A 25,184-nucleotide genomic window follows, 5' to 3' on the forward strand; every position below is an offset into this window, starting at 1 on the left:
ATCAACTTTCACTATTAAATTATAACGGATGAATCATCTTTATCCTTGAATGGGTCTTTTTTTGTTCTCGCATCATGTCTCAATATTAATTTCCTTAATGAACACTCATACACACATACATACTCATACATTTTCCTTTCTTATCAACATATGAAAAAACTGCACTCCACCTGTTGCATACTTCCTATCCACTCCACCCTTTTTGTCTTGCCAACCTCCCTCTTGGTTTTCCTAATCGCCTCCTCTGGCAGCCCCCCTTGCCACACCCTCCTGTGAGGGTCTTCTGCTGCAGGATAATGCTGTGTCTGCTGAGATTCGTGCTCTGCTCTCATCCTATTACAACGACAGGTGAAGTAACAGGAATAGGGCCTGTATATATTATGTTGTGGTAAATGTTGCAGTCCTGAATGTATTGCACATCCAGGATCAGTCTCATCTGGTTGATAGTGAGTCTAATCAGAAAAACATTACAAGATAGAATCATTTTGTTTTTGTCATTGTTCTTTATTAATAAATAACCAACATTAAGACACATTCAGATTTGAAGTCTTTAAATTCTAAATCTCTTTGACTATTGTATGTTGCAATATGTTGTAAAACCAAAATTACATAATGAGCTGGATCAAAATTGACTAAATAGTAATAAGTTTGTAGTGTACCTTTATTTTTTATTCGGCACAAGTATACAACATATTATAATATTAAAGGCAAATTACAAAGCCTACTTGAAGGGCAACAAAAAATGCATACATTCTTTTAAAACTTGATTTCATGATCTGCAGACATATCTAAATCCATTCAGAATACACACATTGTGAACAAAATATTCCCAAATCCATGTCTTAGTGACATAAATAACTAGTAAGAAACAACATTAAAATACATTTTAAATCAAAACTGAATTGCCAGATTTATTTTTTAAATGGTAAGAAAGTCCTGACCTGCTCTAAAAAGCTGAAATCTGAGATTGAATCCAAACCAAATTGGATTTAAATACTTCCAAATCTGTGCTCAAGCTCAAGATGTATAGCAGTAAAAATGAGTTTTGCTGCATCTCTTCTGCAGTTATTGAGTCATCGGATGACCTTAGCTGCACTGTGTCAGACATCCTGGCTCGGAGGATGCAGGAGCTGGAGCTCCGCAACCAGCTGGGCACTTCTCCAACCTGGATGTCTGTGTTTGAGGAGAACAACCCCAAAAGCGCTGGTCGCCCTCATCCCTGCACTTCTCGCCTGTCTGGCCACAGTCCCTGCACCCCTCATCGACTGCCCCGGAGCCCTGTGAGCCCTCATCGCTGCCCACAGCTGGGTCTGCTGTCTTCAGATGCGAGTCTGACCTCAGACAGCGACAGCCACTGCAGCACCAGTCCCTGCTCTCACCACCATGGCTGGCCTGAGCCCTCTTCAAACTTCTCTCTCTTGTCATCTTCCCCCTCCCGCTTAAGGCCACGCACTCTGTCGCTGGATGCTAAGCTCAGCACCCTCCGTGGGAGGGGTTATGGAGGAGGAGGGACCTACCAGTGCCCCTGCCAGCCTCCTACCTCCTCGCTGCTCACCCCACTTCCCATCTCTTCTCGTTCACCTCTGTCACAGCGCAGCACGCAGACCACACTCTCTTGCTCCAGCTCCACCTCCAGCAACAGCTCCAGCACCAGTGAGGGCAGCCACAGCCCTGAGTCTTCTGAGGGGGCTCCCTTCTCAAGGCCCTCCCCGGCTCGACGCAGCCTCAGGAACCTCAGGGCCAGACTTGATCCTCGCAACTGGCTCCAAAGCCAGGTGTGAACTTGTTTTCTGAAAGACAAATTACACTGCCCGAAAGGCAACAGTGCTCATTAAACCATGGTTTAACTGGCTTAACATAATGTGAACCAACCTCAGGCAATTTGCTAGGCCACATGCACGGCCCTGAGGAGGATAAGCTGCCTCAAGCCTGCCTCCTGTTTGAGGATGGATCATGGAAGACCCCTTTGGGGCAAACTGGAATGTCTTCTAACATAAAAGACAGGTGACAATCACTGCAGGCGACTCTTTGCAGGGTTGCCCCAAAACAGAAGATGGTCCAAAACTAAATAGGAGGTACACTGCTTTGGGAAATGATGGGTCATGCTGCTTGGGAGACAGCAATGCTAAGAACTAAGGACTTTCTCCAATAAACACACACTAAACCACACTAGGCCTATTCTCTGTCTTTGAAATCAAATTCTGCAACTGGAAATGTTTTTATTTGTCATCTACGTCAGCCATCCTGGCTTTGCAAATGTTATTTCAAGGTCATCTCTCTTAATGCACTAGCAGTATTTTTGACTGGATGCTTTGTTTATTTTAAGCGAAGGTTTGCAGTGTTTATGCTATAAAAGCTAGCAAGCATGTGGTGAGATGGACATGCAAGATGTGATGTAATCAGTCAAAAGTATTTTTAAATGTTAAAAACTGTTGAGTGTGGAGGGAAGAGTTGATGTCTTTTTCCTGTACTGTGATATCTACTTCAGTGTACTTATCATCTAATATCCACATGAAATATCATCTTTGAGGTTCTTCTAAAATTACTATGCACCATTTTGTTTATTGTTTTCTCTTTTTTTTTTTTGCATGATTTGACTTACAGTTAAGATGTTGAACTACTTCAGATGATTTCAACAATGAATCTGGTGAAAGCTTAACTTAATGCAAGTGCTCCTACTTACTGTACTGGTTATTACTGTGATCTCTTCAGGGTAAAAAATCTCTGCTCTGGTCTCTGCACACTATTGACAGGATATCACCGCTGACATACTCAGAACCCTAGAACAAACTAAATCAAACCAAAGCTTGTGTATTACTGAAAGCTCAAGCCATACTTACAGTATGATTCTGCCGCACCACCTCACTGCTTTTGGAAAGTCCAATTAAATGTGAACCATTTAACAATCTAATGTCTGTTAGGCAACACAGAAACATTTTACTTTATGGTGGCTGTACTTTCTATGAAATTATTCTTTAGTCAATCATTAGGTCATGGTTTTAAGAGAAAAATGGTTTGTTTACACTGCCACCTCAGTATAATTTGTTTAGTTATCGCCATTTAGACAACATGTGAAAAGAAATCTTAGGAATAGGAAAGTCGGTGACCCATGTCAGTGCAGTAAAGCCTCCTCTTCTTTGTCTGTTGTTTACTGTGGACTTCATTATGGTAACAGTTTCTCTCTTGGGGCTCAGAACTTGGGCAACCATTTCTACTAAGAATTAAAACTGTCAAATGCTTGAAAACAGCATTTGTTACTGTAATTTAATTTTTATAAGTTAACAAATAAACCTCCTCTCTTTGTCTTTTGTTACATTATTGATTTTGTTATAAATGCAGCTATGATTATTATATTGTTAACAGATGATGTGCAGATCTTTGACTATAGATAACAATGAATGTTATAACCTTGCAAGAGTTTCCCGTGTTAGTAGGCTTTGTGTTCTGCATGTACGCCGTCCTGGAAGGCGAACATGAAGTGAGAAATATGGAAATCTCATGTTTAAATAATATAACATTAATTATAATAAATGTTTTATCAATTTAAAATTGCCTCCGTTTCTTCACGTCTACATGAGCCTTATCTGCATGAAATATCATCTTTGGAAATCTGCTATAAATACTTTACACCAGATGAAGGTAGGTCTGTCAGTGGTAAGAGCTATTAAGTTAAAATCATTTAATATCCTCTATAGTCATTAATTTCAACTGTGCATCTTACATTTTCATAGATATATGAAGACATTCTGCTTATAACACCTTAATACAAAGTTGTACTGCTTTTTTATTTTAATTCTGTATAGTAGACTTGAAAAATTGGCTCAGGAAAACTCTTTCTTCTCCACTATGTAGACTTTTTACTGCAGTGGGAGAGCTTTCTGTCAGATCAGTCAAATAACTTGAAAGACTTGATGGATAGTACAGTATTCTTTGCTATTCTGATCTGCTTCTCTTCTTCCCTCCTGCAACAAATCCCATAGGAGATGTCATCTTATGTGAACGACTGAAGATACAATTCCATAACACAATAGAGCCTGCTGCAGTCTCTGTTGCAGAAGCATCACCAAAGGTAGGTAGAACAGAGGCTTTATTGTCAGTGTTTCGATAGTAAAGCCAAAGATCAGTCAGCAGTACAAAGCACTGTTACAAACATAGGAGGTAGTGGATGCTGAGTCTTCACTGAGTCCTGTAATATGCATAGAGAAATGCTATGGCCATATTGACTGTGTTTCAAATGTCTCAGAGGAGAACCCAAAGCTCCCTGCTTTTTGTTTTCGGTGCTGAATTGTACCATTGTTGTGCTATAGTAATATCACAACTGCTTAAAGTATAAAAACATACATCTAATAATATTAAACCCAATAAATTCATATTCATCAGTATATAACAGAATCCACTAATATATTTATATTGTACGCTTCATATGATGCTGATTATTGACTCATGTAACCCAATAGGGGCATTTTACAGAAAGTTTGGCAATTATATAATTTCTGTTGGATTACACAAGTAAATGAATAATGTTACATCAAGTTACAGATAAATTAGGGCATCATCACCCATTCATGATGTCCTCCATATTCATACAATAGTTTTTTTGCACTTGTGCTTTCTCCAGCTCCATGATCCCCTCTTATCAGCAGGCACTCCGTGGATTAGATGCCCGCAGCGCCACACCAGCCAGAGCACTCCAGGCGAATGTGGAGAACTTTGCGGGGCAGGTTCCAGCTCTGCTGATATATGTGGATGCAATCCGGTGGAGCCGTTTGGCACCAAAGGTGTTGTAGTGTCCTGGGAGGACTTGGTCAACCTGTTAAATTGATTTGACAGTTAATTGACTTTTCAAATGATGCATGTATTGTACATACAACACACACTTTTCACATTGCACTAAATTACCAGTTGTGAGGCACTCAAGCAGCATGTCTGTGGGAAAAATCAAATCTGTCTTGACCTGTAGATGGTACAACACTCTGATTTAGAGGGTAGAGAGTGTACCAATAGCTGAAAAACAGATTCTTGTACATCTTTCAGTTTACATGGTAAATGGCGAACTCTACCCCCTTTTTTTATAAAAAGACTACTTTTTCGAATGTCCCTGTCATTGAGATGATTAATAAAAGTGATGTACAATTAAGTGTTGAAATTGTATTAACAATCTAATATTTTTAACATTATGGGATTGGAGACTTTGCCATCGAAGCTCAGTCAATCTGACCAAAGAATGTAGTTTTCTTAATGAGCTTAAATGGTAAGGCCTCACTTTGGTGTGTTTTAGTTTTACCTGTTCACTGTCCACCAGCCCCACCAGACGCTCACAGCTGCTGATGTAATCACTGACGTGGCTGTATGGCAGCCAGTCAATCATGGCGCCGTCATACACAACATCTCCGCTGAAAAGCATCTTATTGTCACGGTCGTGGAGGCAGATGCTACCTCGAGAGTGACCAGGCATGTGAAGCACTGTCAGCTGTTTGTCACCCAGATTAATGACATCACCTAGAGAGGAGGGAAGGAAAGATAGTACCTCAGTTAAATTCACACAGTGTTGTGTCAAACACAATGACTTGCTGCCCCATTATAAAACTCACATACGTATCCTAGATCCTTATGTTCCTCATAATTTGGTAAACTGGAATTAAGCCAGAGTTATATTTGTGCCTTCCACACATCAGATCAAATCCCCATGAGTGTCAAAGTCTAAGACATTCAGTTTATAATCAGTACTTTGGTCCAGGTCAGATATGAGTCAGACAGTGTGACAGGAGGGTGAAATTGACACACTAAGCAATGAGATTTTCCAACTGCACTGCAGCAGGGGCTCTGACACAGCAGAACAAGTCTATGTATTGACTGACGGTGCAGTTATTACACTGCAATTTGGTCCAAACTCTAGAGGCCAAAGCTATAACATAAGCTTTGTGTACCAGTTAACATGAAATTAATAAGACATGTAATGTTGCCAAATGTGAATTTAATCTGTCTGTGATTGATATGAACATGTATCTGCTGACAGCACAAGTGATGGCTAAATCCCTGCAATGATGTTATTAATACTCCATGTGATGCTTTGTGTAAGTATGCAGTCAGTCTCTGTGTTCTTTCATCTTTTTCCCCCTTGAAAGTCACATAATGCATCTCAGCCCTCCGCATACTGGTTTATAAAGTAGCTCTGCAAGCTCACATAACAAAAAAGTAAATCTGCCAACAAGACAACTGATCTTTTTCTTGTCAAATATTGTTTCACAAACTATCAATACAGTTTGTTTAGGGTGGCCCACCCTGCTGACAAATGACCTGTTTCTGCAGCCTTAGTATAGCTCCCTTGTTATGTAATAAGTCCTGGCTGTGGTAATAAGGCTATGTAAGCATTAAGCATTCATACAATAACCCTGTCAAACACAACATTATCTGTATATAAGCTATGTGCAAACTCATCATAAAATTGATGATGCTACATATGGCGTCATGTGTGTGTGTGCGTGCGCGTGCGTGCGTGCGTGTGTGCGTGTGCGTGTGTGTGTGTGTGTGTGTGTGTGTGTGTGTGTGTGTGTGTGTGTAAGGTATGGTCTGGTCGTCTGCCAAATTCATTGTGCAGTAGCATCCTCTTGTGGGCATAGTCCAGGCATACCCATTAAATCTCGTCTAATGGCACCGGTATCGGCCGTGACGCTCCTCCCTAGTGAAATGCATTTAGATCTTACTACCTGCTCTTTGATCACAGATCCACTCCCCTTGCATAGATCATATCTGCAAAGGCTACCTCTCCACCTACCCTCCTGCAATATGTGTGTGGGCTGAACAGCCTTGACTTTGTAGTGCCTTGCCCTCCATCCTGGACTGGGGGCCTCGGCTATCTCCCTGTCACTGAGCCAGGTGACCGTCTCGAAGTTGTCTCCGTTAGCCAGGGCATCGACCTCGGCGCTGTGGACGCCCACCTGTTGGAACTGATGCAGACCGCCCGAGTGGTCAAAGTGCGCGTGGGTAGCGATGGCCAGCAGAGGGTTCTTCCTCTGCGGATCCTCACCCAGCAGCTTTTTGACGTCGATGTATTCAGGTAAGCTCCTCAAGCCCAGACCCGTGTCTATAACCACGTCCTGGTGCGAGCCGCGGAGCAGCCAGATGTTGGCCCGGTTCTCTGACTGGTAAAATCGCTCCTGGATCCAGAAGAGTCCGTCTCCGAGCGATTTGTGAGCGTACCAGTCGGCTGCAGACATCCCAGTTCATGCACTTGTCGACGTCAGCTGATGCGGGTGTCGCGCTGCTGTCGGGTCAGTCGGTTTTGCAGCGGAGCTGTTAGCTGCAGGTGAAATGTTTTCATTGAGGTTAACGCGATGGTGGCCGCCGACACACCCTTGTAGGAGGAGAGCGCTGTCATTGGCCGAGGAGGTGGGTGACGAAAGCATTAAAGCGTTCTCCTATTGGTTGGGAATACGTCATGCATTCTGCAACGTCACACGGGGCGGGGAGAGTTAAAGCCACATTTACGCATGCTGGGTGGTTGATTGTGTGCACACGCCGGTGTTAGCACAGCATTACTGATTTCCATGAGGTTTAACCGTTAATTTAATAATTTCAGGAGTTTGTTTACGAGCCGAACAGTAGACCGAGTTGAGTAGCTGACTGTTAATGACAAGTTAACTCGAAAAGTGACAATATGGAGGCTCAGTAAACGCTAAATGCTGCTGAATAGCCCTGAAGTACACAGACTTTTAGGATTGTACGTCTCCACATAAGGAGAAATTAACCTAAAGTCCCATAGTGAGTATTACAACTTGCTGTATGTGGCGATGTGTCTCTGATGTTATATGTCTGATGTAATATTACAGGGTCAACCAACGTCGCATAGTAGGCAAAATCAGGCGATAGAAGCTGTAGCTCATGAACTTGTGTCTACACGTGTTTGACACTGACTGAAGTCGTGTGGACTCTGCTGCAGGTTCAGTGGAGGCTTGCAACCATGGCGGGTAAGGGCCGTGGAGTAGCTGCCTTTACCTTCAACATTGAGGCTCTGGGCATCGGCAGGGGCAGCATGCCAGAAGCCAGGGTGGGGCCCAGTCCGCTGTTTCCAGTAAGTACCGACCATACACACGCACTCACACACATATCACATTGCAGTATATTCAATTCACTCTTAAGCCCTAAAAGTATCAGAGAGGGAAGAATTCAGACAGGCAGGTGAAATCTGCATCGAGTTTAAAAAGTAGGCATGTATAAATAGGTGTAAACAAAAGTACAAACTATGAAGTAGCCATTTTTATTTGACATGAATCCATTAATATGAGGGTAAAAGTACTTATTATAATGATTATTGTAATTTTGGTCCTGTGAAAAGCCTGCACCTTTCCTGAAAACAGTGCCTCATTGGGTGCCTTCCAGAGAGCATCCTCCTATAACAGTTGCTCCAGGATGTTTCTATTATTTGTTGTGTGATGCAGGAAATCGAGGGGATCCTTTGGCTTAAAATGACCTGTGTATTCTCCCTTCCCTTTTATACTCTGAGTTGTGTAGCCTATGTGTCCTGTTCCCAATGTTCAGTGTACACAGCAGACTACGCGACAGTTTAAAGTCACTTTCCAGTCAAACAATCAGTTTACTTTAGTTGGATGTTTGAGTTTCACTGTGCAAAATTATGTATGTGCAGAGTTTGACACTAGAAGACTCACAACTAGTTTGGAGCCAGTAGGGGTCCGGTTTTGTAAGTGTGATGTGATGTGGGAACTTGAAGCCTCCAGTGGCCATACACTTAGGATGGACTTTTCAGTGAAGCAGGAGACATCTCGTGTCAGGCGTTTAAACTTGAAAATAAGAACATTTGCATATTCAAAGATTCTGGATTGTTTTATGAGGGAGAAGGAGGATGTCATTTTAATAATGTTTTTGTGTAAAAATCATATCACGCAATTTATAACTCGAATTATTTGGTGTTTTGTGATACTATTTTATGACAACATTTTACTGCAAATGATGTAATTTCACTCATCAAAACTAAAATGTAATAAAAAACAGGACTGGAGCCCTTACACTACCTCATTAAAAGGCAATCAAACCTGCCTTTGAAAAAGAAACGTAACAGCTGTACTTAATTGGTATCATTTACCCTCCATAATCAATCCTTTTTCCAGAACACAGACTTCAAGCCAGTTCCACTGAAAGCTGGGGAGGATGAGGATTACATGCTGGCTTTGAAACAGGAGATGAGGGGAACAATGCAACGGCTGCCACACAACATCAAGCCTCTGTCCAAAAAGGCAGGTGAGGAGGAGAGTAGTGCATTAGAAACCTGTCATCTAATAGAAATGCTATGGCAGGGCAATTGGCTACTGTGAGGGAAGATAATAGAGCACTTAGGAGCTGAGACATTTAATTAGGGTCTTATCTGGGAAAAGGAGTGAAAGGTAGATTTATGGCAGAATATTGAGTTACAGCTGCCTCATATGGTGGTTTTAATATGATTTCTATGGTCTGACCTGACAGACGTTTGAAGTTCCTTTTATTCAGCAGTGGTAGATCTTATCTTGTCATGAATGTTGTCAGATGTAGTGTTGGTGCTTTGAAATAATAAAAGACAATGTGCTGCTGGTATCTACTGAACAATTGACTGCTCTCGCTATAGTCAAAACTTGTCAGTCACATTTGAGGACACATTGTAACCAAGAACTAGGAGCAACACCCAGTGGCTTATGTTCATATGTGTATTATTTATGGTTCTGATGAATTGCTCAATGTAATGTGAGCATGAATGGGGACTTGTTTTAAGAGGAATGTACTGAAGCAGGACTTTCTCTTATTTACATGAAACAGACGTGGAGCGATACACAGAGAGATACCTGAAGCAATGGCAGCTGGAGGATGATGCGTGGACTCCAGGTACTTGTAATAACATATTGTCATGGGATTAGAGCAAATTGAGGAAAAAAAGGAAAATAATGTATATTCTTAATATTTTAGACTGGAGCCTTTTCCCAAAAGAATTGATGCCACAGAAGAAAAAACCCCGGGTTAAAGCAGGTATTTCAAATATTTTAAATCTACTATGAAATAATGAAATTTAATTTTGTAAGAATAAAGACTAAATGGTTAAATTCCAACAGACACAAAGAAGAAAATTGTGAAGATATCACCCAAAGAGACACAGGATGTGCTGAGTAAACTAGATGTAAGACGTTGTTTTAATGTGGTTCATGTCGTTTATGAATGTACCTAATACCCAAGAACATGTTTAATGTATATAATTTAACACTAATGTCAATATTTTAGGAACTGGAAAAGAAAGATGATGGGAACCCTGACAAATCTGATGATGAGGGCAAAAAGAAAACAGGGAAAGAGGAAGGCGAAGAGGAGGAAATTGAAGCGGAAGAATATGAAGAAGAAGACGTCGAAGAGGTTAGATAAGAAATGATAACCCAGAATCATTTCAAAATGTGTTAAACACAAATTTCCTATGGTCAATAAGAATGTCAGTAATATTTACTTCATCCACATTTCTTTTTTTTGTAGGACAACGACTACATTGAAAGCTACTTTGACAATGGTGAAGACTTTGGTGCAGACAGTGACGACAATATGGATGGTGAAGCAACATACTGAGACTGTCACCTCAACCATGCATCGTTAAAGTGAACAATAACCATGTGAATGCTACTTTTGGTTAAATATTGTAGATAAGTTGGGAATACTGTTAAGCAGAGTGATAGTTTTTTTTATTTGTTTTGTGATCTTGAAAGACAAGATTTTCTCAACGCCTTGTGTAAATAAGAAATGCCAAACTGTGCACACTGGCAATAATTTATTCAAAATAGATTTATTTATTCTTCAGCCTGTTTCACTTTTCCACAGGTTGAAAGGCACATACTGTCAACACATTATGCTTTTTGATAAAATATCAAGTGAACAGTGATAAAATAAAAGGGCTATATAACAAAGTCTAAAATTTCACATAACTTACAAGTATGAGTCATTGTGGGAATACTGTGAATTTCCCAATTTCCTCACCATGCTCTTGGGTTAGAAACAAAATGCAGTTCTCTCCAGGCAAGTTAAAAGAAAAATTCAGGCAACTTCCAACGTAATTCAGAATTATAATTTTACTTTTAACTCCCAATACTGATAGTGTTAAGTAAAGAATAATGCACTATAGAAATAAATTAAATATTCCAACGCAATGGCAGCAATCATACCATTCCAAACAAACATAGCAAAAATTGAACCAATCTCACTAAAAACTGCTTTAAAACTCCCCCCAGAATTTATGCTTCGCTTACGACCCCTCACTGAGTGTTTTTTCAATCTTGGTTTGCTTTTGAACTTTTTGGATAAAGTTCACTTTCTGAGAATTCAGCAGCATGGATTTTTTATATTGAAAAAACAAGACTGAATTGTATCCATCAGTTCCAGAAAGTTCAACATATTTTTAGAGACAGTTGGACCCACTGTCAGCCAATTGATGCTCTTTGCTTAAAAAAACAATTTACATTTTTCAGACACAGGCAATTAATGTTGTCACACCCTTACTTGTGGTCTCTTAACCCTATAAAAAATTACTGATCCCACTACAAAAGTGACTTTCCCGATCAGATTGCATTAATGTACCAAGTCAATAAAAACTACTAAAAAGTGGGAACATCTTCCCAGTTTTATAATGTCTCTGAGTTAGCAACAAAGTTGTACATAAAGTTATAATCCCTTGCTATGTTTTCTCATGTGCTCTATCCACACCGGGTTCCTGCGGCTCTCCATTAACCACATCTCCAGCATAGTGTCCAGGTCCTGTCCCTGCATGACCGTCTTCTCCAACAGGAATGTTCAAATTATGTTGATGTGTCATTAGTTTGTGTAGGGTTGCCATGATGGCTTACATCAGCTTTCATGAGAACCTCATAGTACAGCAAATAAAACACAGGCGTAACAATGCCGACAACCAGCATGATAGCCACAGCCGTCCACCATCTCATGCCCCAGTCTGCACCATAATAAGGGTCTTTTCGCTGTGCTGGTTTATACTCAACCTCTCCCAGCAATGGCTGCTGTTGCTGGAGCGTTAAGGACGACACAACCTCATTAAGGCTGCTCCGAGATGGGCCTGTGGATTTCACCAGCTGCTCAATGTCCTTGTCCTTCTCCTGGAGGAACCCTTCCACACTGTCTGTGGAAGTTGATGAGTCTGTGGAGGACTCTGAGGGAAAGGAGGTAACAGGGGAGATCTGGGGCAGGCGCCTGGATTCTGAAGGGGAGACAGATTTGAGAGGTCCAGTACTATGAGTCTCAGTGAGGACACTGAAGCGCCTCACAGGAATCTTGATAGACCGCAGGGCAAAGAAGTCCTGCTCTGTCAAGAGGTTGTTAGCACGCTTTATATCAGCCACCTAGGAAACACAGAAGAAATGTAAGTTTACTATACTGCTTTAAACAAATTAGTCTATTTCTGAATATCAGTCCACCGTTGCACTAGAAAGGTGCACATACTAACTGCAGTTAATTCTCAAAAAAGACATTGAAAATAATAAGAAATGAAAAAACCCAAATCAACTTAAATTAGGGGTAAACATTGTCAGTATGATTATGGTGGATTAATGTAGATGTTTTACAATGACAGTTCAACAAGTTTTCATAAGAAAAATAGCTGATGAATTGAGTTTGACCTCTGTATGACTCTTTGGCTCAAATTGAAATAACTTAAATATTAAGTGCGCCCTGGTGGTTAGAGCGCATGCCACATAATCGCAGCGTCCCTGGTTCGTATCCGGCCCAGGACCTATGCTGCAGGTCATTCCCCCCTCCCTCTCTCTCTCTCCCTGTTTCCTGTTGGCCTCTCTGCCAGACTGTCTGAATAAAGGCATAGAAAGCCCCCCAAAAAAACTTAAATATTAAGTGTTTCAGGCCAATGCCAGTGTACCAGTCATGAACAGATTAATTTTTGGCAGCCAAAAACAGCCTGATGAGGATGGAAATTAAAATTTGATTTGGGAACACAGCGATTACTGTGGGTATTCATTAACTTATTTATTTTATACTTCCCATATTTAAATATGCAACATTTTGTGGCCTGAAAATAACCGCCTTCTCCTTTGTTCTTCCTAGAGGGTAGTGGAAGCTTATAAATCAAAGCACGGATGAACACATGAAGTTTCTGATGAGTATGGAAATTATTTTACATTTAAATTTGGGAACACAGATTACTGAGACCGTTGCCAAAATTCAAAATTACCAATGAGATTTGTCAACAGTAATTTACAGCCCTAATTGTACTAAGTGCAAAGACATTTGTGTATGTATTGTAATTTAAGAAATAAAAAAAAGATCTACTTAAAAGTCTACTTCAAAATGGAGATGAGGGAGAGTTTTAGTGGGTACTCCCCAAAGAGACAAAGAAAGAAAGCCAGACACTCTGGTCCTAAGCACTTACTGAGCAATGATACTGCAGAGCAATACTGTTCAGGGTGTCACCCTCCTGGATATCTCTGGTCAGGTAGACAATATCGTCCAACCGCTCTCTGGAGGTGCTCCTCCGCAGCCTCTCTCTGCCACGTGGCCGCAACTCGTAACTCTCACCATCCTCCTCTGACAGGTCATTCTCCGAACCATTGTTTCCAAACAGGTAGGCATGGCCACCATTAGCAGGCTGCACCATGGTGGCTGACTGGAAACCATAGTGCTGGCTTCTACTGGACATTTTTTTTCACTGTATAGGAGAGAGCAGAAATAGGCTTGACTACAATGTTGTCAGTATATTATTTGGGAATACCAGCATGGTATACTTAAACGAACTGCTGTTTCACTGTATGAGAAAATGTGGAACTACATGCAGATGATTATGTTTCACCATCTTAAACACTGTTGGATGTGTTCATAACTCTGTCTAGTATAATTTCAGCTGTCATTGTCATCCCAAACGTGACCACTTTGTCAGATAGCTCTTACACTTACATAATCTTAAACTTTTGACGTATCAAATTAAGTCAGACTATGGATTGAAGCTGGCTTCTGTGAATTTAATGACAGTATACAAGAACAAGCATGCATTTCTCTCTCTGAAACCTACAATTAACAGCTGTCAGCAGCAGGGAAATCCACTTATTACATGTTACTGGTGGCTACAGCGAGCATGTTCAGCATACTGGAAAACAAAGCTAAAGTCCATCTCTGGCAAATTTGGCCAGGCAAGGTTGAATTCAGCTAGATAAGAAAGTATGATAAGATGATAAGACGATACAGACAGTACGTGCAATCGCCGGCATGTCAAGGTGCTCACCCGTCACGGCCACGTGAACACCACCAACTAATGTGACACCCTGTCAGATAGGTACATTTGCCTATTCCCACGATCATTCCTAAGATTATTTACCGTTACGAACTAAGCGGTGTCTAGATGACTCTTGTGAGCCAGAGTCCTGCCTAATGTACGATAAAGGTAGCTTGCTGCTAGCTGGCAACTTTACACAAATCACTACAACTGCTCTCTACTTTATCAAGCAAGCAGAGATGCGATGAACTAAGTTACTGCGGCTAAAATCCCAAGTAGCAAATTAACTATTTCACCTCACCTTACTAACTAAGCTAAGGACTTATAAAACAACAAAGCTAATGCTAACATGTTACCTCAGTCGATGCCGTTGTCCTGTAACTTTTAAAAATATTGTTTAAGCCACCAGATCGGTGTTTTAAATGAAATGTCAAGTCGTGCCTGGACTGTTATACGTGTAATGTAGCTACAGCACGCCTACAGTTAGGATCAAGTAAGTAAACTAAGAACCATATAGGCTAGTGCTAATTAGCGTACACCTATGTTAGGTGCTGAGTTGTAGATTTCAATCAGTGGAAACGGTTCATGAATAATATGATTTGGAGGAAGTCGTCGACACCTGCCTTTACCTGAAAACAGATGAGCACTGATCGATCAGTTGTCCTGAGTGATATCCATACTTCCACTGGATTTTCTTCGGTCTCTTGGTTGGCGTTTAGACACTGCTTTTTAGACCTGCTAACGTAGCCACAGTTGAATCGAAACCTCTCACGCCACGTCAACAGAATATTTACGTAATGACGTTACCACAGACGCCTCCAAAGCGCACATTTATGTTTCATCGCGAGATGGCGCTACATGTCAAGACAATTAACCGCACCTCAAGAATAAGTGGATTTTTGATTCGGGTTACGATTAGATTCTCAGTTATATTCATATATGCATGTTGTTATTAACCAATATTTCAGCGTTCACCATAATTAAGTTTTCTGTTCAGTAGGCTAATATAAAGCCAATGCAAATGTAACGTAGCAACTATTTAATTTAATAGTTGGGTTTTTTTTTGGTTTTTTTGGTTTTATCCTTTTTTTTGCTTGTATGCTTTTTTAAATTACTGAGTGGACAAGAATGTTAGCTTTTTAATCCAACTATTTAATAATTATTTATTAGGGTAAATTCCATATAAAATAAAATGGGCCAATTGGAAACCAACTTAAGCCTACCTTATTTCTAATTGATGTTGAGCTCTATTGCAACGTTAGCGAAGTAGTTTATCTACCTTTTATAACAAGTGTTACGTTATACATCATTAAGTGGTATCAAATGTATTATGGCGATATCTGAGAACGTATTCTGACTATTATTGCTTGTTACTGCATTTATAAAACAATATGTGCTCCTGCTTGGACTAAAAGTTTTCTTTTTCTTTCTTTTTTGTATTGTGTCATTTTTGCACAGCTAGTATAGATTTTTTTTTTTCTTACAAACATTTAAATTTGCAAAGTTTATAGAGTAACTGCAGCGAGGAGATGGACGGCAGCTCTATGCGTGCTCGGCTCACATGGTGGAGCTGTCCGCCACCACACTGAGCACCCTTGAGAGACAAATGGGATTAAAACATCTTGTCTCATTAGGCTCAGCGACAGGGAGACGGACGAGTTGGAGTGAGTGTGCAACAGTAAACCGATCTTTGTGTCGGGACAGTGAACAGTGTATATGCTGTAGAAGTGGCTCTCACATGGCTGCAGGAGCCCAGAGCTATGAGTAGAGAGAGGAGAGGGTCCTGCGTCTCTTGTTGTTATTTCTCTTGCCGGCTTCAGTCCCGTTAGATGACATTCGCGCTTTATCCCATGTTGTTTACCGGGAACTCAAATTGCTGCCGAAGGACCAACCGATTTCAGTAGGTTTTTAATAAACAATACTTAATGATGCAGTTATTGGCAGCTGCTTGAGAAGACAAGGACCTGCAAAGCCTGGGAGCGCTTATCGATGTTATCCTCAGCTATACAGATATTGTAGTCATTTATCTCGGACAGAGAGGCCAAGCAAGGTGTCAGGTAAGTTGTATTGATTTATTTTATGTTTCTCTAGAAAAATATCTTGTTTATCTGTGCGAGTGAAGCCTAATAATAAGGATGTGTGACGACCAGGCAAAAGTTTGCTGGATTCATCTCATAGAAAGATTTGAGGTGATATCGCTTTGTGACACATGGTTAGGTTGTCTCTTAGACAATGCAAACGTCTTAGATTTATTTTTCAATAGGTGAGCCCAATGATTGGTGACTCCAGGCACTGATGCCGGTGGTAGATTAATAGCGCAGAGAATATAGAGGAAACAAATGAGTAGTAGATACTCCTCATCAATTATGCCAGACAGCTCAAGCAGACATGTTGTATAACACTATAAGAAAACAATTAAAAGTGGTTGGCTACTGCTAATTTCCTTTTGCGCTGTGCCAAAAATCCCCCTTGGAGCAGCTAATAAAATTGAAAAGCCTAAATATTGATTCAACGCAATCACTAAATGAATGGCCGAGTAGCCCATTGAGGACGGAGACAAACGCTTCCATGGTTACGTCCAGGATCTCCAGTGTGATTGCTGCGCTTTGTGTGGCTTCTCTCGCCCACTGAAATAAAACAAGAATTCAGGGGGAACTGCCACACATGGTGAGCCGGGGACCCGCTCATAAAAGCTCCGTTGACTAATCTATAGGCTTACTCGGGCCATAAGTAATCTTGGCACACTTGAAGTTGCGCACATGTGCTGCTACTGTTAAATAAACGAGTGGTGCCTGTGTGCCTCATTGTGCTGCAGTTTTTGGCGCAGATGTTCAGGCATCATAATTTACACCAGTTGACGGGGTGGGGTTTTAAGTCCTGGAATAATTGAATGTGTCCACCTTATCTCTAATTGATTTGACATGATGTCATCTTGGTGCGTCCCTTGCAAATCTCTTTTGTTGCCTCCTCTGTTCGTGGTGCCTCAGCAGAGTTAAATCCTTTTTCTCACTGGGGAGGAGGGGACGGAGCTGCTTCTGTATCCATTCAGCACTTACACCTGCTCTCACCCCCATCGTCAGCCTTCACTGTTTCCTGCTTCTGCCATGTATCTTTGTATAACTGGGTAGAATTATGAAACCACATGAGGAATTACAGCCTGCTCCTTTTGTTTGCAAAGAAGCAGCATAAACTTGCCATGAAATGTTCTGTATTTTAATACCTCCAACCTGCCTTTATGTTTCCATTGTCACAAACCCACATGTCACAGCCAGCCCGTTTTTGTTTTTTTTGTTGGTGTTTGTTTTGTTTTTTTTAGATTTGGGATCCTCTAAGATCCTCACTTGCTCAGAGCTCAGGTCCTTTGTCTGTCAGTGTTTATGTCATCGCCTGGCAGGGGTCAGCCCCCAGTCGCCTGTGTGAGGGTCTGAATGTGATTCACTGGGCGGAAACTGTTTTACTGCCTGCTTCTCTCTCCTTCTGTCTCACCCCCCTAATGGCTACACAGTACAAAAGGGACAGTGCCATAAAGAGAGCCTGTTCAATGATGAGAGGCGCTGAAGTGTTGCACATAGCAGACAGGACGAGATTGATGTTTGCCAGAGATGAGAGGGTTTACATTCCCAGTGTGTGGGCATAGAGGGAAATATATGAGGGCACAGCTCTAGATACACTTTACCACCCTGCAACAGGCTGTCCGCCATGGATCACAGTTGGGGGCAAGAGTTGTAAAGAATGTCTTAAAGGACGTACGGTTGAATGAGAACTTATATACAGATATTAGCAATGCTATTCGTGATCTTCGGTAGTTCCTGATTACCTCCCAATATTATATATACATTGACGTTATTTGGTTGTTTTCTTATGTGTTTTCCACACCTTACCTTATATATTTATAGTGTATATAACATATCCTCTGAAAACTCAGGCCCAGTAAGTAATGTTTCCCCCTCAAGGAAATATATCAAAGAACTATTAAGGCATTTACCTTGTGCACGTATTGTATGTGCATTAATTGTCTATTTGCATGATGATAGGAACAATGCTGGGAGTGACTGCCCTTGAATGTATCCCCATTAGGAAATCAAAATTTCTGTATGTGAATATGTAGACCTGATGTTGGCAGTTTTATTCATTAAGTGTGTTTTATTACAGCTCAGTGCAAAATGATATCCCTTGTTTTCTCCTCAGTGAGTGACCTTGTGTTCCCTATTAACGTTTTTCATAATGGTGGAAGTAAAAAACAGCAAACCTATGTACACCTCTTTTTCGTTACGGTCTGGTTTTCATTTTCACACCTTGAGAGGATAAAATGTTGCACCTACTTTCCCACTTCTCTCTCAAATTACCATTACCCTCAGAAGTACCATGCAGTAGAACAATTCATAATCCTTTGGTGCATGACAGTCCAGATGTGCACCTTAAACCTGCAGTAGAACTATGTTGGGAGTTGACTGGGTTCACTGAATGCTTACTTGAGTTCATGAACCATAGGTGTTAACATTTTTGTAGCAGCAAACCAAAGACATTTTTGAAGCCTCTGATTCTCTGCATAGCTGATATGCAGAAACTCTCCCCATACCTATTAAAAACAGATCAAGATGCTTTATATTTTAAAAAGAAGAATCCTGGAAAAGCAAACATGAGGCAAACTGGGACCTGGTACATTAGTGTTTGAACAAGCACTTGACATTAAGTTGTTTTCTATGGCCGTATATGCTGTACAGAGTGACTGTATTTGATTTTATTTTAACTATTGGAATTCATTTTCACAGATTATTCTCAAGCAGAAGTTTATCTGGAGCTATCTCTTCGGTGTTTGGTGCATAGTGTTTGTCCCCCCAATATTTGGCACATCTGATTTTTTTTAAAAAGGCACTGCTGTGGGCAGACAGAATGATTAAGACTCTTAACTCCATGAGGAACAACAAGTGTGTTATACAGTCAAGAAAGAAATCTTCCAAAAATATTTGCAACAAGAGATAAAAGAGGACAAGAAGAACAAGAACATGAACAAGAACAAGAACAAATATGATCTACCAATGAAACTGAAAACAATTAGTTTTTATTATTCCTGTTAGGTTTAATGTTGCTTTTCTCTCATTTGTAATGAACTTACAGTACGCTCCCTAGTGACAAATAAGAAAGAAACAATGCCTGTTTCTGCATGTTTTCCTGTTGTTTCACTGGGATCATGAGGTCTGATGCCACCATGTCTGGAAACCACGATACAGTTTCTTTGAGATTTAGTGAACAGACAAATTCAAGTCATAAATACGTCTCGTATAACATCATCTGGGAATTTAAGAGCTTGTTTTCAAAAATTATTTGATAGTTCATGCTTACACAGAGGAGACAGTATCGTGTTTTAGTAGTTGTTGTCCTTGGAGCAGAGGGACAGGAAAGTGGTGGGCCCTCAGCGATGGCCAACAATCCTGAGGTCTCTTTAGTGGGCCTGACCGACCACATATTGTTCCCGGTGAGAGGATTCTAGTACAGTCGCTGCAGCGAACACTCGGCCATGACCTTGCTGTCAACTCTAATAATCACACACTCATACATACCCATGTACACTTACACACGCTTTTTGTTATATCTTGTGTTCAGTAGGGGTGACAAGGAGCCCTCCTACAGCTGCCCAGCATCTCCATTCAAGTATTAAACTTGACCTGACCTTTTGTGATGTTAGTAAAAGCTAGTGGCCTCGTAAAGGTCAGCCTTGGAGCCTTTCCTACCTGCTGTGCTCAATATAATGCATGGCCAGTTGTTCTACTATGTTCATTAACACACAAACAGAAATTTAATTTCTAATGTTTTTATAATATTTCCACTTTATTCTGTGCTAATTGCTTTTACAATCCTGTTAAATGGAAGCAGCTATGTTTCATTGCAACTTGCAAACTGCATGGAAAATCAGTGCAGGAAACACAGAGAGCAACATCCTTTTCTCAGATGTCAAAACATAATGAAAAGTAAAAGAACAGTTAGGAAGGCACTTTTTTCTTGGTTCACAATAGCTTGGCTAGACACTAAATTAAGTTAAATTTAGTTTCAAGGACTGTTGAAAGCATATATTCCTTTTTTATTTAACCAATGAACAACTTACTATCTCCAAGCCATAAACCTGCCTTACAGCCTCATTTCATGAATGAACACGCTCTATGGTTGCCCTTCACTGATCCTATTCTTTAAACACACAGACCCCCACATGGGTCCCGCCATACAGACATATATTCCCATGGGGTTATACCCCTCGCTTGGATGTTTTGGGGGAGCCACATGGAGCAAATCCCATGGTGCCCCCTGCTTCCTGTACTAATTTGGGCAGGTTGGGTTGAGTGGGTCACACTCCGAGTCTGGCTGGAAGGACTTCATGGCTATCCATCCCTAGACCCTTCCTTGTTTGTTAATACCCCTCTTTGTGTGTATGTGTGTATTATGCGTTAAAGGGGGGCACTGTAATGTTAGGATGAAGTGTGTGTGTGTGTGTGTGTGTGTGTGTGTGTGTGTGTGTGTGTGTGTGTGTGTGTGTGTGTGTGTGTGTGTGTGTGTGTGTGTGTGTGAGAGAGAGAGAGAGAGAGAGAGAGAGAGAGAGAGAGAGAGAGAGCGCGAGAGAGAGAGAGAGAGCGAGAGAGAGAGAGAGCGAGAGAGAGAGAGAGAGAGAGAGAGAGAGAGAGAGAGAGAGAGAGAGAGAGAGAGAGAGAGAGAGAAAAAAGGGTCAGGACACCTATTTAAAACATAAACCTGTTGATGTAGGTCACTGACTCTTTACTCAATCTTAGTTCCCTCCATAACCTTTCAACCTTATTTATCCATCATCACCCCATGTGAGCATGACTCATTCTGTTTTCATCCACACACATTTATCTCCGCCCCCCTCCCATCTGCCCTGTTCTTTACACCAGCCCTTCCTTTCTTTCTTTCTTTTCTTGTCTTTCTCTGTTTATCTCTCACTTCCTTCATTGTACTGTAGTTGGTCATGGCAGAGGAATTCCTTGAGTAGGTGGGGGTGGTGATGGGTGGGTGATTCTAGCATGGCCGAGATGTGGCGGCATGTGATGTATTCATCCACTTTCTCTGGATGCCTGTCATAATAGATTATAGCTTTGTGAGTAAAACATCTCAAGATCAAAATTGTTTGGTGATAAAAAGGCAACACACATGAATCTGTGTATTTTTCAAAGTATGATCTGTGAAGCACTGCAAAACAAGAATGTTTTAGATAAGATAAAGATGCCTATTAGTTCAGGATAATACACTGCTGAGTTTGATTAGAGTGTATGTAAGGATCCTTTAACAAATGTATCTCTGTGTCATCTAAATACTGCACACCTGTAAATGATCCCTCACACAGTCGTGTGAATAACTGGTTCTGAATGCGTAAGGCAGATTACAAAAAACAGTTTTTATTATTTTTCTTTATGATAATTAGGATGTGAGGACAGCACTTGTTCAGGGATTTACTTCCTCTGGCTTCAATACTGCCATCTGGCCCTTAGGTTTTTCATTGCTTCCAAGGCCTGAAAGAGAGGCTCCCCCGCACCTACTGTACCGTGGATGTGTGTGCAGTCGTGGCCTTTTTTTTAGAGTGATAGAGTAGAGCTGAGAGAAAAAGAGTGAGTCTGAATAGGATGGTTTGGATTCTGTTGGAGAGGAGGCCTGCATGCCAAAAAGTGGGAGAAACAAAAGAATAGAGAACTGTGGCAATGTTAGAAATGCACACAAAACACAAAAAGGAGCATGAGCGGAAAAAAAAGCCTGCTCCTTAAAATTGTGTGCTGGTCAGTGAATCGTAAAGTCCCGCTTCTTCTCCAATGAAAATACACCCCCATTATGGGTTGCCTCTCTGTTTTGGGAACTCTTTTGAAATGCAATTAGCATTTCATCCAGGCCCAACCAGTTACATGCAATGAAGTAATACCCTTTCTAATTTGGCCCTTTGGACTGGGACGCTATGGAGAGCGCAACTTTGTTTAATCCCCTGAAAGTGCTTTTCTGTCTGCCTCCATCACTGTGTGTCATACAGGCTAATCAGTCAGCCAATGCTCAAACTGGAAAATTCTCTAAATTGCTCACGCACTAATTCCTACTCAATTGGATCCACTTTCCTTTTTCTATATTCCTTCCCACTGTTTCCTAAGTAGGAGAAAAAAACTGTTTTTAGTTATAGAGACGTGAGATGCCATTGGCTCAACATAAGAGCAGCCGACCACAGCCCGGTGGACAATACCTCAGGAAAACTCTCCCTCTCTCTGTTTCTTTTTCACAGTGAAATGCACACTTGATTGGCAGCCTCTTGCCCCTGAAGTAGAAATGCCTGGTTTGAAAAGTATCTTCTGACAATAGCTGGAAGGCTGACCTCATGCATTTTTGTTCCTGAGAGAGGTGTTCATTCAAGTGTTTTCTGGTTCCCCTTATGTGGAATGGCATAATTTGGCTGCAATTCAGCACATTGCCACCCCCCCCCCCCCCCCCCTTCTTTTTGGACTAATGGTAGGTTTTCTGTTTTTCCCCCTAAAAATAAATAAAAATCTGTTTTGTGGGGGTTGAGCTGTCCAAAATAAGCCCAGTGAGTAACACAGAGTTTTTGTCAGATTTAATGATGTATGTTTTAGCTCTACTCGCTTATTAAGTTTCTTAATTTCTTCTCCCCAACTTCTCTGCATGGCGAGAACATTCACTGATCTAAAAATACCAGAGGGACAAACTACATGTGAAGTGCAATTATGGGATTGTGAGTTGACCGGGTATGGCAGCGCGCGGCTACGCCGGGCTGAGAACGGACGGTGGGTGGTTTCAGAGGTAGGGCCCGACACACATTGGGGTGGTGGCATCGCTTAGAGTAGAGTGCAGCTCAAACAGAAAACAATCCAATAAACAGAGCCGAGGAGGCACTGTGGTTTTGGGCCAAGCACATAGCCTGAGACTTATAAATACAAACTGTTCTAATATACTGTAGCAGACTTTCTATGACAAAATAGTTTACACAATGACACAATGGTATTATTATAAGGTTTGATTTTATTAGATTTGCACTAGTTTAAGACACTGAGGGCCTTAACAGACATTTTTTGTAAGATATTTTGAGTAACTCTTGCAATATTGGTGGCCACTGCCTTTTCAAATTAGGCACTTCTTTTATTTAGTCTGAACTCTGAATAACAATCTGGTGGTTCGACCACAGGATATGTCCATTTTTCCAATGTTTACAGCCCTCAAGCACTGGCATAGCAGTCACCCCTTACAATATGCATAAATAAAGGCGTACATGTAGGCTTTTTTTTATCACCTCTTTCTGTTATGTTTACTTATCTGTTTCTACTTGTCAGTATCGGTCATATTGTCTGTTTGTTTGTGTGGTTGGGTTTTAGTGTGAATTTGCGCGGAAGAAACACACAAACGTTCCAGGAACACTGTTATATTAGTTGATCGTAATGACAGAGCAGTTTCTTTTTGTGGCCAGACTGACTCCAGATCACCAACCAGAGCTGTAAGATTGATGAATGAGATCCCACTGTAGGCCTCCCAGTGTCAGACAACTGGAGAGAGTGTGTGTGTGTGTGTGTGTGTGTGTGTGTGTGTGTGTGTGTGTGTGTGTGTGTGTGTGTGTGTGTGTGTGTGTGTGTGTGTGTGTGTGTGTGTGTGTGTGTGTTAGTGATGTGCGCGCAGATATCTAACTGCCAGATATAAACTCTTCACCAAGGGCGTCTCAGTAAGAGGGAAGCCTCAGGGCAGGGATGCCACATGGGAAAGCCCTTGATTAAGACTCTGCAGACCTTTATCCCACACACCCTCAACCAAAAAGGAAGTTAAAGTATTTCTTTCCTCTTTAAACCCTCCATAACCAGGTATTCTTAGTGAAATAACTAGGGGAAAGGCAAAGTCCTTAATTTGATTATAGAGACTGGTACTTTACCACAAGCAGATGCCAGAGAGCTGAAGTGGCAAAAAGAGATGACAGATGCTGAATTTAATGAGACAAATAACTGGCATAGTTAAAGCTTAGTTAAAGCTAAAATTAAGTCACTCACTTTCAAACATGCACATGGCACGTTCCATACAGAGGATCTTGCAGTGTCACGCTTACTACGATCCTCTGATTGTGAAGTCTTAGGCTCACGGTGAATAATTGATGCTAAAGATTACGACACACAGGCTACTGTCAGGAGAAACCCTAGAGGTATCAGCGCTGAGCACTGACCCCAGGAGCAGCCCTGCAACCAGACACCTCCTCAGCACCTCTAACAGGGATATCCAATAGATCAGTGACTTAGTGTGTGCGTGTGTGTGTCTGCAAGGGATCCAGTGTAACAGTGTTTTTGTGAACCAAACTCCCAACACTGTTAGCTGCTTTAAGAAGGGCTGACAGGTGAGGGGTCAAACCACCACAGACCAGTGCTGATATCATCACAGTGACTGGTGGACAGCTATCCATCACAGAGACACAGGAAAATGAGTTAGAAGTGATAAGGAGACAATCAGAAGATAGAGAGGAGTGAGTGATTATGAGGGGATACTAAAGGGATAGCCTATAGATAGTGCAGGATATGTGTACATGTGCATGTGTGTGTTGCCATTGTTCCCTGTAGCTTTGATCTGAGCTTAGCCGGTGAAACAAGTGGATTTCATGATACTCATAAAGCTCAATGGCCAACACTAGAAACTTTCCTGGCAAGCCCAACGCCTGCTTGTGCAAAAGGACCATAATTCCAAATGACTCTGCATATAGAAAAGATGAAAGAAGTTAGCTGGAAGCATTATGTGCGGGACAAAAATGGTTGTGATGAAAGCAGGTTCAAGGTCAAGGCTTTATGACATAAGACTTGACCTTCATGAATTTGTGCCTAATTGTTGGTGAAGAATGATTCAGGATTGTTCCAGAAACGTTGAGCGTTCCTTACTTATTTAAGAATACATTTGTCAAGTCTATGAGAATGCTTAT

The 25,184-nt window shown here is 41.2% G+C and overlaps 4 protein-coding genes across 6 annotated transcripts in view; 2 read left to right on the forward strand and 2 right to left on the reverse strand.

The window, feature by feature from the left end:
* The window catches only part of rtkna (rhotekin a), a 58,250-nt gene extending 54,765 nt beyond the window's left edge, over positions 1 to 3,485 (forward strand). For both annotated transcript variants that reach the window (XM_062417489.1, XM_062417490.1), the window contains exon 11: positions 1,066 to 3,485. In XM_062417489.1, coding sequence (XP_062273473.1) covers positions 1,066 to 1,781 — 716 coding nt within the window. In that variant the 3' untranslated portion in view covers positions 1,782 to 3,485. The remainder of the gene's footprint in view (positions 1 to 1,065) is intronic.
* Positions 3,486 to 3,890: 405 nt separating this feature from the next.
* Positions 3,891 to 7,341, reverse strand: mblac2 (metallo-beta-lactamase domain containing 2). 2 transcript variants are annotated; one of them, XM_062417729.1, is made up of 4 exons: positions 6,776 to 7,341; positions 5,285 to 5,499; positions 4,900 to 4,926; positions 3,891 to 4,810 (listed from the first exon to the last, which is right to left on the reverse strand). In XM_062417729.1, exons 1-4 carry the CDS (start codon positions 7,215 to 7,217, stop codon positions 4,637 to 4,639), a joined length of 858 nt encoding a protein of 285 aa, XP_062273713.1. In that variant the 5' UTR covers positions 7,218 to 7,341; the 3' UTR covers positions 3,891 to 4,636. The 2 variants fall into 2 exon arrangements, with proteins under 2 accessions (XP_062273713.1, XP_062273714.1); XM_062417730.1 differs by lacking the exon at positions 4,900 to 4,926 and having other exon boundaries at positions 3,895 to 4,810.
* A 605-nt stretch (positions 7,342 to 7,946) lies between these two features.
* On the forward strand, positions 7,947 to 10,635 carry polr3g (polymerase (RNA) III (DNA directed) polypeptide G). Its single transcript, XM_062417540.1, has 7 exons — positions 7,947 to 8,071; positions 9,126 to 9,255; positions 9,805 to 9,870; positions 9,952 to 10,011; positions 10,095 to 10,159; positions 10,261 to 10,389; positions 10,504 to 10,635. The coding sequence occupies exons 1-7, from the start codon at positions 7,961 to 7,963 to the stop codon at positions 10,591 to 10,593; spliced, it is 651 nt and encodes a 216-aa protein (XP_062273524.1). The 5' UTR covers positions 7,947 to 7,960; the 3' UTR covers positions 10,594 to 10,635.
* A 196-nt stretch (positions 10,636 to 10,831) lies between these two features.
* Positions 10,832 to 15,009, reverse strand: lysmd3 (LysM, putative peptidoglycan-binding, domain containing 3). The gene is given in 4 exon segments (XM_062417539.1): positions 10,832 to 11,828; positions 11,830 to 12,368; positions 13,409 to 13,684; positions 14,875 to 15,009. Coding segments are annotated over 3 exon segments (942 nt in total). The 5' UTR covers positions 13,676 to 13,684; positions 14,875 to 15,009; the 3' UTR covers positions 10,832 to 11,692.
* Positions 15,010 to 25,184: the final 10,175 nt, after the last annotated feature.

The sequence above is a fragment of the Scomber scombrus genome, chromosome 4 (genome assembly GCF_963691925.1).
Source record: "Scomber scombrus chromosome 4, fScoSco1.1, whole genome shotgun sequence".
In the NCBI taxonomy this organism is placed as follows: domain Eukaryota; kingdom Metazoa; phylum Chordata; class Actinopteri; order Scombriformes; family Scombridae; genus Scomber; species Scomber scombrus.

What these genes read in the sequence shown, in the direction of transcription:
- mblac2 (XM_062417729.1), bottom strand. Translation starts at nt 7,217, where the DNA reads ATGTCTGCAGCCGACTGGTACGCTCACAAATCGCTCGGAGACGGACTC. An exon ending in CACACACATATTGCAGGAGG is followed by an intron (nt 5,500 to 6,775) that starts GTAGGTGGAGAG and finishes CCTCCTCTCTAG; the next exon opens with GTGATGTCATTAATCTGGGT. An exon ending in GGCTGGTGGACAGTGAACAG is followed by an intron (nt 4,927 to 5,284) that starts GTAAAACTAAAA and finishes TTTTTCCCACAG; the next exon opens with ACATGCTGCTTGAGTGCCTC.
- polr3g (XM_062417540.1), top strand. Translation starts at nt 7,961, where the DNA reads ATGGCGGGTAAGGGCCGTGGAGTAGCTGCCTTTACCTTCAACATTGAG. An exon ending in GGCCCAGTCCGCTGTTTCCA is followed by an intron (nt 8,072 to 9,125) that starts GTAAGTACCGAC and finishes TCCTTTTTCCAG; the next exon opens with AACACAGACTTCAAGCCAGT. An exon ending in GGATGATGCGTGGACTCCAG is followed by an intron (nt 9,871 to 9,951) that starts GTACTTGTAATA and finishes TTAATATTTTAG; the next exon opens with ACTGGAGCCTTTTCCCAAAA.